The sequence below is a fragment of the Styela clava genome, chromosome 9 (assembly GCF_964204865.1).
Source record: "Styela clava chromosome 9, kaStyClav1.hap1.2, whole genome shotgun sequence".
Lineage (NCBI taxonomy): Eukaryota > Metazoa > Chordata > Ascidiacea > Stolidobranchia > Styelidae > Styela > Styela clava.
Window position 1 is genome coordinate 10,526,367 of NC_135258.1, and position 12,995 is coordinate 10,539,361.

General features: G+C 30.7%; 1 protein-coding gene across 5 annotated transcripts in view; it reads left to right on the forward strand.

Annotated features, from left to right (window-relative positions):
* LOC120339619 (agrin-like) overlaps window positions 1–12,995 on the forward strand; it is a 47,167-nt gene that overhangs the window by 22,537 nt on the left and 11,635 nt on the right. For all 5 annotated transcript variants that reach the window (XM_078116294.1, XM_078116295.1, XM_078116296.1 and 2 more), the window contains 21 exons: window positions 569–817; window positions 1,443–1,564; window positions 2,331–2,428; window positions 3,089–3,267; window positions 3,811–4,044; window positions 4,365–4,509; window positions 4,672–4,745; window positions 4,927–5,015; window positions 5,287–5,410; window positions 5,567–5,726; window positions 5,929–6,047; window positions 6,221–6,301; window positions 7,114–7,278; window positions 7,612–7,755; window positions 7,877–8,019; window positions 9,664–9,769; window positions 10,046–10,315; window positions 10,737–10,834; window positions 11,067–11,112; window positions 11,680–11,807; window positions 12,122–12,326. In XM_078116294.1, the coding sequence (XP_077972420.1) occupies window positions 569–817; window positions 1,443–1,564; window positions 2,331–2,428; window positions 3,089–3,267; window positions 3,811–4,044; window positions 4,365–4,509; window positions 4,672–4,745; window positions 4,927–5,015; window positions 5,287–5,410; window positions 5,567–5,726; window positions 5,929–6,047; window positions 6,221–6,301; window positions 7,114–7,278; window positions 7,612–7,755; window positions 7,877–8,019; window positions 9,664–9,769; window positions 10,046–10,315; window positions 10,737–10,834; window positions 11,067–11,112; window positions 11,680–11,807; window positions 12,122–12,326 (2,979 nt within the window). The remainder of the gene's footprint in view (window positions 1–568; window positions 818–1,442; window positions 1,565–2,330; window positions 2,429–3,088; window positions 3,268–3,810; window positions 4,045–4,364; window positions 4,510–4,671; window positions 4,746–4,926; window positions 5,016–5,286; window positions 5,411–5,566; window positions 5,727–5,928; window positions 6,048–6,220; window positions 6,302–7,113; window positions 7,279–7,611; window positions 7,756–7,876; window positions 8,020–9,663; window positions 9,770–10,045; window positions 10,316–10,736; window positions 10,835–11,066; window positions 11,113–11,679; window positions 11,808–12,121; window positions 12,327–12,995) is intronic.

Below are 12,995 nucleotides of genomic sequence, written 5' to 3' on the forward strand. Positions count from 1 at the left end.
TCTATGTTGGCAAACATTATCTGTTTACCATGCATACAAAATTATAACTTGGTACATTTTGTTCTCTTGTATTTCCTCCTCAGTGGGCAAAATATAAAATGCTTACGATATTAAATATCCATTATTATGCCTAGTATCTATGGGTATAACGACTAATATTTATTTATCTTGTTTTGTATGTTACTTGCTGTATTTGCAGTCATTTAGTAAATGGTAATAATATCATTGTATCACCTATCAATTGCTGGACTCCTCTTCATCGTAGTGTGGTTCACGTAACCGCTGGTCAGTTAGCAGCGTCCACTCCTCCATTCGTCCATGCATCTGAAACAAATATTTGGTTAACTAATCCCATACTTGACATGGGCTGGTAACCATACCAGAGGCCATGGCTTGCTATATGGTTAAGCCATCTTATCGGCTTTCCTTTTCCCCGAGATAAATATGTAATTCCTATTATATCATAATACATTTATGTTTATGCAATTTGATCAGAGGAATATAAAATGTTACGTAGAACCAAATCGAACTTACAACTTGTCTTTAAAAACATGATTTGCTGGTTTAGATCCATGCGAAGTTTACAATGAAAAAAACAAATCATTTGAGCCTTTATGTGAGGGATCATGCAGTTTGGATGTTGAAGGAAATCCTCAATGCTGTGATTCAATTGAATGTGAACCATCTAGTGAAGAAATGATGGTGTGTGGAAGTGATGGAAGAACATACATGTCGAAATGTGCATTACAAAAATATTCTTGTAAAATTGGAAGAGATATATCACAAGTATCTTTGGGTTCTTGTCCATCTCCAAGAGGTAAGTGAATAGTCTGATGAAAAAGCAAGTAATTTTGTTTGTTTGTAGGATCGGTTCGTCACGGCAAAATTTCAGCCAATTCTGCATTTTTTTCATGTGCATTGTGTCAATGACTAAAAAGACAAAATTAATTTTAAGATGAAGGTTTATATTTTGTCCATAAATTTTTGCATAAGACTCAGTTAAACATTACATATAAAAAATTGGCATCTGTCTTATTCTCATTTGAAGCACAACAAATGAACAATGAAAGTTTTTCGAATTGTTCTTGACAGAACAAAAGTGGCTTTGTTGTGGTTTTTATGATGGTTGTCTAAATACAGCTTCTATTTGCTTTATGAACATAAGCAAATGCCAAAGCATTATCATAAAAGATATCTTGTAAGATATCATTGTCGTTTAAGTGATATATTGTTTACACATACAGCAGTATAGTAAAACATCACTATCCCATGAACATTTGGTTGAAAATTGATCTTGCAAAGATCTTCCAATGTTTTCAATATCTATCTATATAGTTAATATTTCATTGACAAAACTTATTACCAACTCTTACACAAAGCTTGCGATTATGTGATATAATGTTAGAATTATGAATAACATCTAAATTTACATGAATTTACAGAAACAACAATTGTACAAGGCAGCACGAGCATCGCAGCAGATGAAAAATGTCCAGGTAATTGTGATGAATCCTCTCCAGACTTTATTGCTTTCAAAAGCTCTTTCGAAGAAAATGTCAACAAGGTAATTTGTATAAATATAAATGTGAATCTATTTTCATCTGCTATTGTTATATATATATAAATAAATGTTTGAAACAAAGATATTGGATTTGGTTTGAACATATTTTCATAAATGATAGGTATTTCATAAAGTCTCTTCAGGTTAATATAGAAATGAAACTTATGCCATTTGAAACTGCCATTTATCATTAATTATTTCCTTCAGTCTGTCTTATCTAAATTTTCTCGCATTAATAACTCACTGACTTCCTGAACTAATATTTTTGGCAGCGAACTATGACCTTGAGTTTGAGATAATCACTTTAATCTGACTCGCATGGTGTGTGTGGTCTATAAAGTTCAGAATGTGTTGCAGTGTTCAAATGTGAAAAAGCACTTACGATTCAGAACATAAAAAATTATGCATTTTTATGAAATTTTCAAATATCAATATTTCCTTATGTAAGAAAAAATATTGGAAATCGTATTCAATCATTTTGAATATCCATTTGCTGAAGTGGTTTATCCGGCAATTTAATATATTGAAATATTTTGTTGAAGTAATGTTTATGATGTCCTTAAGTATTTGACAAAAAATATTTATGAATAATATTTTGGGATTGTTTCATTTTATTAATATTCAGAAAAATACTTATATGCGCAGTTTATATAAAATTGTCATTCATTAAGAGAAACCTGGATTGATACTGTATGTTTTATCCTATCTTCTATTATTTGCATGTCTTTATTGTATATTTTGTATATCTAAATTTCTTATTCATTTCCAGATTCTCGAAAGGAAGAACAAAGCTAATAGTGATGCAGGATCTGTAACAAATTTTAAAATTGAGGAAGTAAGAAGAGGTAGTGCTGTTTTAGTTTACAGGTTTGTTAAATTATATTTTCCACTCGATTTTTTGAACCCAGCTTACAAAATCCAGACATTCCTTCGCATTTACGATAAACGAATTAAGCATTCTTTTGAGTTTATGACAAGGTTTAGGCTTACCGTATTACTTCCGATATAAGATATTGATGGTTTATTTGGAAATACATCCTTCATTGTTTTCACGATACAAAATCAGCACATTGCTGTATATGTTTAGGTGCCTCAGGGCACTGATTTTCTTCCATAATAGTGTTGAGGAAGTTAATATCGTTGCTATTGTGGAAAATATCTGATTGGTGATTAAGTTGGATGATACCCAACCGGATTTATTGCTAAGCTTAACCTTTGATGGCCATACACCCAATTTGTTGTGTATCCTTAGGCACATTAGTTGCCAAATATGTTTTATGTTAGCATAACACAATTTTTTGTCTGCATTTTTGTGTTATGGTGATTATATACAAATTTGGCATATTTTGATTCTCCAACTATGTAACTGTTTTAATTCAAATGATCATGATTTTTTTACCATTTGTGCTGTAATTGACATAAATTCAAGGAAAATGATTTAGTGTTTATTTATTATGTATATGTAATTTGTATATACATATATGTACTTGTATGTATATGTACAAAAATTTGCGTCTTTTAATGTAGTGCTATGATGACTTGGTCTGATATGCCCATCGGTGAAGATTTTGTTCCTGGTCTTGATACATTGTGGGCATTTGAAAGATTGCATGATCCTGCAGTAGGAGCATTGAAAGAGGCAATTATTTCCATGCATGTTACTTTGGTCTTGTACAAGAAACCTGGGGATGATTTTATGGTTCAAGGTAATAATTGTTATATAACTAATTATTGCCATTCCTAAATGTAAAATTTTTAACTTCGAATCAGTTTTGTATTTTTCACCATTGAGAAGCTTTTTAGAAACATCAAGCTGAAGGTTTATCTTTCAATTATTAGGATTAGGTAAAAATGTTTTATTTAGCATTCATTAATTACACAATATTTCTCTCACAATGGAAATAAATATCTGAATCGTAATCTGAAGCTGTGGATATGATTATTTGAAACATCGGACAATTATATTAACAGCTTCAGATTATGATTCAGATTACGACACATATATATATATATATATATGTTTAAAAATAAAACCCAATTGAACAAGTCAAGTTTATGCATCAAAAACAAATACCTGGTTAGCTATTCTAATATGCAACGTCATTGAATGGTAACAGGATGATGGCCACATTTACCATCTGATTAAGCCATCCCATTTTTTCATGTGAATAAACCATTTTGTCTACTTTCATCTCCCCCAGCATAAAAATGAAAATCCTATCCATATCCTAATTGAATATATAATTCAGAGGTTTGTGGAATGCTACAATGTGAGCATGGTGCAAGTTGTATGGTGACAGAAGACAATGCTGGAGGTCTGGAACACAGTTGTGACTGTTCCGCTATTGGCAACGCTGAGCGTCTTCCTGTCACACTTGGATGCAAACTAGCAAACAACAACCGCTTTTATGATAACAAGGTCGCGGTACGTCAAGCGTCTTGCATGTTGAGGTCTTTCTTCACATTCAGAGACATTTGTCGAGGTATCATCGCTCTTTTAATATCTTGTATTTTGTATAAATATGTTAGGATTATTGTTTGTTTTTTTAACCAAAAACTTTTTTTTGTGCTTTATTATTTAAAATCTTTTTATAAAAAAGGTAAGTTATATCTGTTACTTAGTTATTGGATGTTTACTTCTCTTATTGTTGTTCTGAAATATTGTGGCTTTTGCTGAATTGCTGTTTAATGGTAAATGGTTGAATGTTGATGCATTTGATGTATAATGTGAACGCATGTGTATTCTGTGTTGTATCATGCACATATAAAACGAATATTTATAAATACTTTTGTATCACACAAGTTCCACCTAAAAATCCGTGTGATGACATTTCATGTGATGGAGATGGAAGTATGTGTATTATTACTAATGGAGTAGCAAGCTGTGACTGCGTAACATGCTCTGAAACATTTGAACCTGTCTGTGGATCAAACGAACAGACTTACAGGTAAGTTACTGATAATTTTTCTAAGCCATTTTCATTACCTAACTTGATAATATGATTAATTCTTTCAATACTGCATTATTAATTTCCACTCATAGGTAATTTCAATTCATTGTATGGTAAAACTTTTGTAATGTTATAGCATATTTTCTATATTTACAACAGGAGCATGTGTCACTTAAATAGGGAGAACTGCATTCGTGGAACATCTGTAACTGTGGCAAGCAATGGAATGTGTGGTTAGTATGCTCTTTATAAATATTTACTTGTTAACAGAACTTATTTTTATTTTTACATCTATGGTAATCTGAATAAACTAATATTATTGGAAACTGATGTGGAGTGATTCATTTCATATCACAATCAATCATCATCAACCATTGGCTCAGTCATAAATTTGTGTTTCTACCTTAATTTCAGCAAGTCAATGTGATGAAGTTGATTGCAGACATGGAGGACAATGTGAGGAATTATTGAGAGGGTCTGCATTGTGTATTTGCCCATCATCGGTTAGTGTTTTGTCATTTTACATTAACATGGCATGGGGTTTTTGGAAATCAATCTGAGTGATGATAAAGGATAATATATAGTTTTGGTTTATGGCGGAGTTCTAGGTTTGATAATACTTACAATATCAATTTAAATATATTTTATAAAATGCTAATTTAGCAAATACATGTATCTGTTCAATATAATAATTAAATATAACATTTTATTATAAAAACATTCATATACAACTGACAAAATAATGATGAATATCTTTCTTTCATTTTTTCCTAGTGTATTGAAGTGTATTCACCAGTATGTGGATCGGATGGTATAACATATGAAAATGAATGTCGACTTTCAATTGCTGCTTGCAATAAGAAGATGGACATATCTGTTCTGAAGATGATGCCTTGCAGTGAGTACTTTTTGTGGGGTACCGGTAATATAAATAGAATAAAACCACACAATCGTTTTTACATATAAATCTTGGATATGATAGATGTTGTTTTATTTATTTTTCATGTCAGTTGTTTGTTATATTATACATTTTGTTATGAAAAAAATTTCTTAGATGGTACTGAAAGTATAAAACCTCCTACTGAGGAAGTGGAGGAAGGATCTGGAGAAGAGGGATCTGGGGAAGATGACTGTCATTGTAAATTTGGAGCAACCTGTGATGAAACTATTGATGATGAAGATAGAAGTTGCGTTTGTGATATTAAATGTGACAGGTAATATAATTGATCAGTTATTTGTATTTTTCATGTCACAATAACTTTATATTTCTTAGTACCTACTTGTTCAAAGATATGATATATGCGAGGTACAAATAAAAGAACATTGATGTTTTGCAATATTATTTTTCTCCCTCTTGATTTTTATGTATATTTTTCAAAAGGAATCTAGTTTTAATGGACTGCTTTCAAACTTTAGAATCGGATCATGGGTATGCGGATCCGATGGAAAAACTTATACTGATGAATGTGAATTGCTCAAAACACAATGTGAAATGCAAAAATTAATCAAAATTGCATCACAAGGAAGATGTGCGGGTATGTGAATATTGTATTGCAAAAAATATGTAGAAAGACGTGGCAAAAAAATTATGGAGGGTTTTGAAATTTTCATTAAAAAAATTACAATTCGACACCATTCTCATTATTAGAACTATACTATGGTTTGAAAGTAATAATAATATACTTCATTTCTGTTTTTGTTTTGTTAGACTTATGCTCAAAATCTGTATTTGGTTGTTGTGATGATGGAATTACTCCTGCGAAAGGAAGCAGAAAGGCTGGTTGTCCAGGTATATGTTTAAACATAATTCCATCTGTGGGTGTGGCTTTATCAGCTTCTATAACTTTTTTCTAATAAAATTTATTTACTTCTGTTATGCTGTCTTTAATCTATCATCGATGCATATTTGAGTTTCCATAATAAATTATATTTGAAATGGCACAATTCCACAAAATCTTTTTAACTTCAAACCGACCGTTATGTTATATATATGACCTTGTCGCTATATTGCAACCCAGCAACCCACATGTTTTGTTTATACAAGCTCTTTTTCAGTGATCGTTATGGTTGGCTAAGTGTAGGGGTCATTAAGCCTTGTTTTTATGTTATCAAATTCCCAGGTGTTACTAGAAGGCGTTAGAACTTATTTTGATAAATTATGGGTGATTTACAATTTGAATATAGGTTACTAGTTTGCACATGGCTTGATTAATTGTGGTTCTGTGTGAGGCGCTGAAATTTTTGGTGCCATGTAATATTAATTTGTATTTTTATATCATTTCACTTTACAAGCGAACCCATTCATTCCAATGTCAATATTTCAATATATTGTTTTATCCACAAATAAAATGGTTTTATCCGTATTAATAATCATCAATCATTATTTGGAATCCTTCAGCATGATCGAAATAAAAAAATCACATATAAAATCAGGAAAATTTTTATAAATTTGCATTGACATTTTAAAGTCAACTTTATAGATGGTACTGAATAAATCTTCCTAAAAACATGGATATTTTATATGTTCAAATGAGTTGGAGTACTTTTTAGTTCTGGTACTACACTCTGTTTTTTAAATAATTTATTTTCTTTATCTAACAGAAACATGCAAGTGCAACGAACATGGTTCATTTTCTCCACTCTGTAATCACACAACAGGGCAATGTGTATGTAGACCAGGAGTTGGAGGTCAGAAATGTGATCAATGCCAACCAGGATTCTGGAATTTCCGTGCCATTGCGGAAAAGCGAAGCATTGGATGCATGGGTAAGATAATTGTATAAAAGATTGAATACCATAAAATATAGTTTAAGCTAGGCCTTTTCAATATAATGGAGCCATTTTATTGGGATTACTTCATCCACTAAGATTAAGGTGAAATACTAACATAAGCGATAATTCTGCATAATAACTATTTAATGAAATATTTTCTTTTGAAAAAGTTGCAAATTCAAGTACTAAGCAGAAATTTTATGTAATGGTTGCTACATGCAGTGTTTCATAAACCCCTCTTAGAAATGGTGTTGGGGATCATTTCCTCGCCTTTTTCAAATCTTGAGATGAATCATATGTCACATTTTTGTCCACAATCATCTTTAGATTGTAGATGTGAAAAGGGAGGCTCAGTTCGAGACGATTGTGATCAAATGACAGGACAATGTGTTTGCAAAGAAGGAATTACAGGAGTTAAATGTTCAAAATGTGAAAATGGGGAATTAGTCACCGACGAAGGATGTGTAGGAGGTAAAATAGAATATCTTTGTTTTTTGAACTTCTTAAAATTAAGAGTAAGGAAATGTTCAGCTTTTTTATTCATGATTCATGTATGTAGTGACTACTTCTATAACTTTTATGCAAATTTCAGCCCATGGAAGAGAAACCGCTGGTTCCTGTGGAGAATTAAATTGCCGTTTTGGCCAAGAATGTGTTGCTCGATCTGCTGAATCAGGATTATACATGTGTCAATGTCCCCCATTATCTTCCTGTGATACATATGCTAATGGCAAGGTTAGTTAACTATTTATGTGCATTCTCATTTGATATATATTTGACATCACTATTTGCGTGACGTTCAAAAGTTTTTTGAAATCGTGGAAATGTTATATATCCTACAATATATGCTCGACAGTGTTTCAATTTTATACCATCATCCATATTCTTGTTTTATTAACAGTACTTTTGTAATTATCAATTCTTCATTTTTGGTTATTACTTGTTTCACGTATCTTGTTTATTGCTTAATGTTGCCAGCTTCCAAAATACTAGCTCAATTGATTCAAATGTCCAATGTTTAATATTCGTGCTTATTGCTTGCTTTCTATTATTACGGTACTTTGTTTAGCCTTTTACAGTGATGCATTACACTAATCACTCTTTATTTCTTGTTCCTTGCCTCTCTCGCAGTGTATTAAACGTAAAAAGGCAAGTGTTGTGTGATATAGTTGTTGTCTGTTGTCAAACACAAATGCATGTCTTGATTAGTCTACTTGATAATAATATTGCTAGTGCCACCAATTTTAAACTGAAGATGAAACACTTAAACTAACTCCTTTTCCATCCTTATGTATCTGTGTAGAGTGTTTGTTGTAGCATGTTGTTACTATAGTGATTCCCAAGGTTACAATAGACATGTAGCCTGGAACATGTAAACACATCACACTTAATTATAGTTTTTACATAATCTCTCAAACAAAAAACAACTTGTTTTCCACAATTTACTAAAATGATAAAAATATTATCTTCTTTATGACTGTATTTGGAATTAGTACACAAGGTAATGGGTTTCAGTTAAGCATGTGGTAGAGCTCGGATGAGTATTTATACTGTTTATTCATACGAAATTACCTCATTATTTTTCTTTGCTATGCATATGGTATACTGGAATTGATAACATTGACAAATTGGTTGCTACTGACTTTATGCAAATTTAAAATATGCACCTAAAATAGCAATTAACGTAGTAGATATTTAACATAGGAACCCAAATTATATATCAGTATTCTCTGTGTCATATCAAAAGAAAAATTTGTGAAAGCACTCGATTTAAAAATTCCCTTTTTCACCTAACCAACAAACGTCATTTACTAATATCAATCTTCATAATATTCTGCACTTATCTCTTAATCAAATTACGAATTCCTATGGAAGCAGAACAATGAACCCACGCTGTGACTCTTATAACGATTGAGTACCCTTCATTGTCAAACCCAAATGGTGATGTATTTGAGATGTTTTGTTATACATGGCCCAAGAAAGCCGAAGCTGGATTTGGCCGTGATCATCTTAGACGTGTTTCACAGAAAAAAGTTTGTGGCTAAATCGTAGCCTCAAATGGGCTTCTCGCAGGATTTGTTTTATTTTGATAAAATTCGTGATTTTCTTTAAACCCAAAATTCATTTAATATGAAGCATAGTATCACATGCTGTGAGCCTGTGACTAATATCCAGCAGTATGCTGTTATTAAATCAAAATGTTTAAAATGAATTTTTCACTACTTATTGTGAATTTATTATGTACTATAAAAATAATTCATTGAATTAAAATCCATTGGAATTCCTGGAAAATTGTTTACGCATATAGTCAAATAAAATTTATATTTTTTTTCAGGTTATGTATACTATAATTTCTAACCTTTTTTATATTTTTTTTAGATTTGTGCATCAAATGGAATAACATATGCTGATGAATGTCAAATGGTAGTAGTAGCATGCAGAGAATCAATTGTTCTTACCGTTATCTCTGATGGAACATGTAGCGGTATGAAAATAAATTGTATACAATTTCTCAAATAGCACTGCTCTGTTTCCGACACATTTTATTGCAAAATATGTATTCTTTTATAGAAATCAATAATTTAGTAATAATATATTTATATATTCTGACAAAGTATTTTGGAATGCTAGAATATGATTTATAATATCATGAATACGTTCCATCATTTAATTTTGACTTCCATATTTTTTGTTGTTAAGTAAAAAGTTATAAATCTTTATGTAATATTTTGCCAACAAAATATCATTCTATTTTGTTTAGAATATTTCAAATCAAAAAGGCCTGTGGTTCCACCTATTGTTACACCCGCATCCACAACGGCTCAACCTGCTACTACCACTACTACATCCACCGCTAGTACAACTATGTCTACTACTACTGCTTCCACCACTTCAAAATCAACTACAACTAGCTTGACTACCCCAGGTATAAGCACAGATATGAATAAAGTAACTGATTCAACGACAACAATCACTACTACAATGACATCAACAATGGCCGTGAAAACACCAGATCCTGACTTCGATATTGGTATGTGATTTATTTATCTATATAGCACATTATACAACTTTTGATACCCCACTCACAGACCACTTTTTTATGCAATGCTGTCAGAAATCTATCCTAACATCTAACTTTTAAGGTAACAATAATTGACTTTGTCTGCACTTTTCATATATGCAAACATGTCAGTTAGCTAAGTAGAAATTTCTAATTATCCCAATTAAAAATCCAAATACACATATTCATTTCGACTTAAAATCCTGACTTGTTAACTGGTATTTATAAACATAAATAAAACTTGATTGATAGGCACCATTTTTATTCTTAAAAATAAAAAGATGCAATCATATTTCATAATATTTCAATCGCCGCAAATATTACTAACAGAAGTTTCTCTCTTCACCTGATCACTTGATTAAAAATACCAATTGTAAATTTTTTATTTCAGATGGCAGTGGTGATGGTGGTGAAAATACTGATGGTAATACTACAATTGATGATGAAGATGATAATGAAAATGAATCTTCCGGAGATGAAACTGATGATGTCAGTTTAATATAATTTCTGTTAACCATGAATATTACAAAAAATCTTGAAGTTATTCTAGTCTTATATCTATATTGAATATTTATGAAATTAGTTGTTCGTGTATTTTACTTGAACTATCTATGTTCTTGTTAATTTGGTTTTTCTGTACCAAGTCATTCAAAATTTTGATTTGCGTGTTGCTTATGCAATTGAATTTTCATGTCTGAATGAAATAATATTATTATTTTAGATTTTCCCCACTGGTCATACAGACGCTCATAATCTGGTGACACCAGGTATGAACAATTTTGTTTTTGATTTGTTAAACTGATAAAGTGACAGTTCTACTGATGACATTTTTGATGTGATTTTCTCATTGTGAACATATTGTCAAATTACCTTTTAATGATTATATAAAACACATTTTTGAATCGTGACTCATGGCAGTGAGAGAAATATGATATATCTTGTGAAAAATACAGGATAATCTTTCTGTACGAAACATTTATAAAAGATCAGATTTAGAATTTTATATAGGTACAGATTCAACAGTTTAAAAATATTCTTCTTTTTTTTTAAGCAGCCTTATTGCAGCAAATGGAAATCAGTGTTTCAAATTTATGTCTATATGTAATATTTGTTTCGTAGATGTCATGTAACTAACTATACAATGTAAAATGTCAAATACAATGTCATTTGGCTAGTTTGATATTGGGGGTGCATATTGTCCATATCTGCATGAGTGTGAATATGTATTTTTTACCAGTTTCCTTTATTTATCTTTCCTACATAAGAATATTTTTATTATATTAGTAAAAAGTTTTATTAAATGCAGTTAGTTTTATTTTATGGTATTTTTATAGAATCAATGCGATCATATCAAGTAGAAACGAAGTTGAAATTTCCTAACAATACAGAACCAATAAACATGGATGATTTGTTGAAAGATCCTGAAGAATATGGGGAAACAATTACATCAGTCTTCACTAGGGTAAGTTACTAACTAGCACATACATTATGTTTAGTTTAATAGAAAAATGATAACATTTTTAGTGTTCACTCGTGATTTGGGGTCTCTTCTATTCCAGGCTATTATAATAAAATATATAAACTATGTGATGATTGCCTTTCTACTTTTTTCTATTACTATATATTTCAACTTGATTGACTTTTTTTGGTTCATATGAGGTGGTGTGTTATTCTAATCTTGTTATCTTTAGTATCGACTTGAGCTAATGCGTAATCCACTTAAAACCATTTTCTAGATTTATTTTTGACACTTAATCAATTTCCTACTTGTTACAGCTTGGTCTTGTTATTGCGGGATTGCCAGGAAGCAGTCCAATAGCACTCACATCTTTGACAAATGCTGCCATAAAACAAATAAATACTGAAGGTATCGTTGTCACATTCCAAATTGATGTTTCTGACAAATCTGACCTGAAAGAACTGCAAAATTTTATAAATGCAAATCTGGATGACGGTGAAAGTTTTATGTTCATTGATTCAGGTATACAATAAAAGACATATTCATGCAAATTTTTCATTATCATCAAACACAATTAATTTTAGCTTTGGTAAGGAAAGAGACTTCCACAAAGACAATAATAAAACAGATTAAGAATGAATTTTGTATTTTATTTGATTGTATATATTTCTCATGAATGGTTTTTTAACCAAATGAGTTATTTTCAAATTCATTTGTAGCATAAACACACCATGATATGGTATAGCATTCAATATTTTTTCTCCTGATGGTGTCATTTGTACAGCCATGTGTATGTGTTATCTATTTTTGAGTACTTCGGTAATAATCCTCGATGATGATTACATTTTTTTGAGTCAGAATTCTATTTATTAAAAACGACACAAGCTGAAGTAGCAAGAAAAGCGAAATATATTTCTATATATATTCGTATTTTATACTTTAATCATATATGAAAACATATAAATATGTGCTCAAATATATTTTAAATCTATTTTTATCAATGGTTTATAATATAATAGTTCTTCTATTAAAATAATTCCAGTTCAGCTTCATCTTTTACACTGCTCAAGAAGATTTTATGTTTCCTGGCACTTAACTGAAGTGTAATTAATTCTTTATTAATTTGTGCCAATGTTTAAATAGATTGTTTTCAAATTACACTTTATTAATTATTGCATTATTCAAAAATTA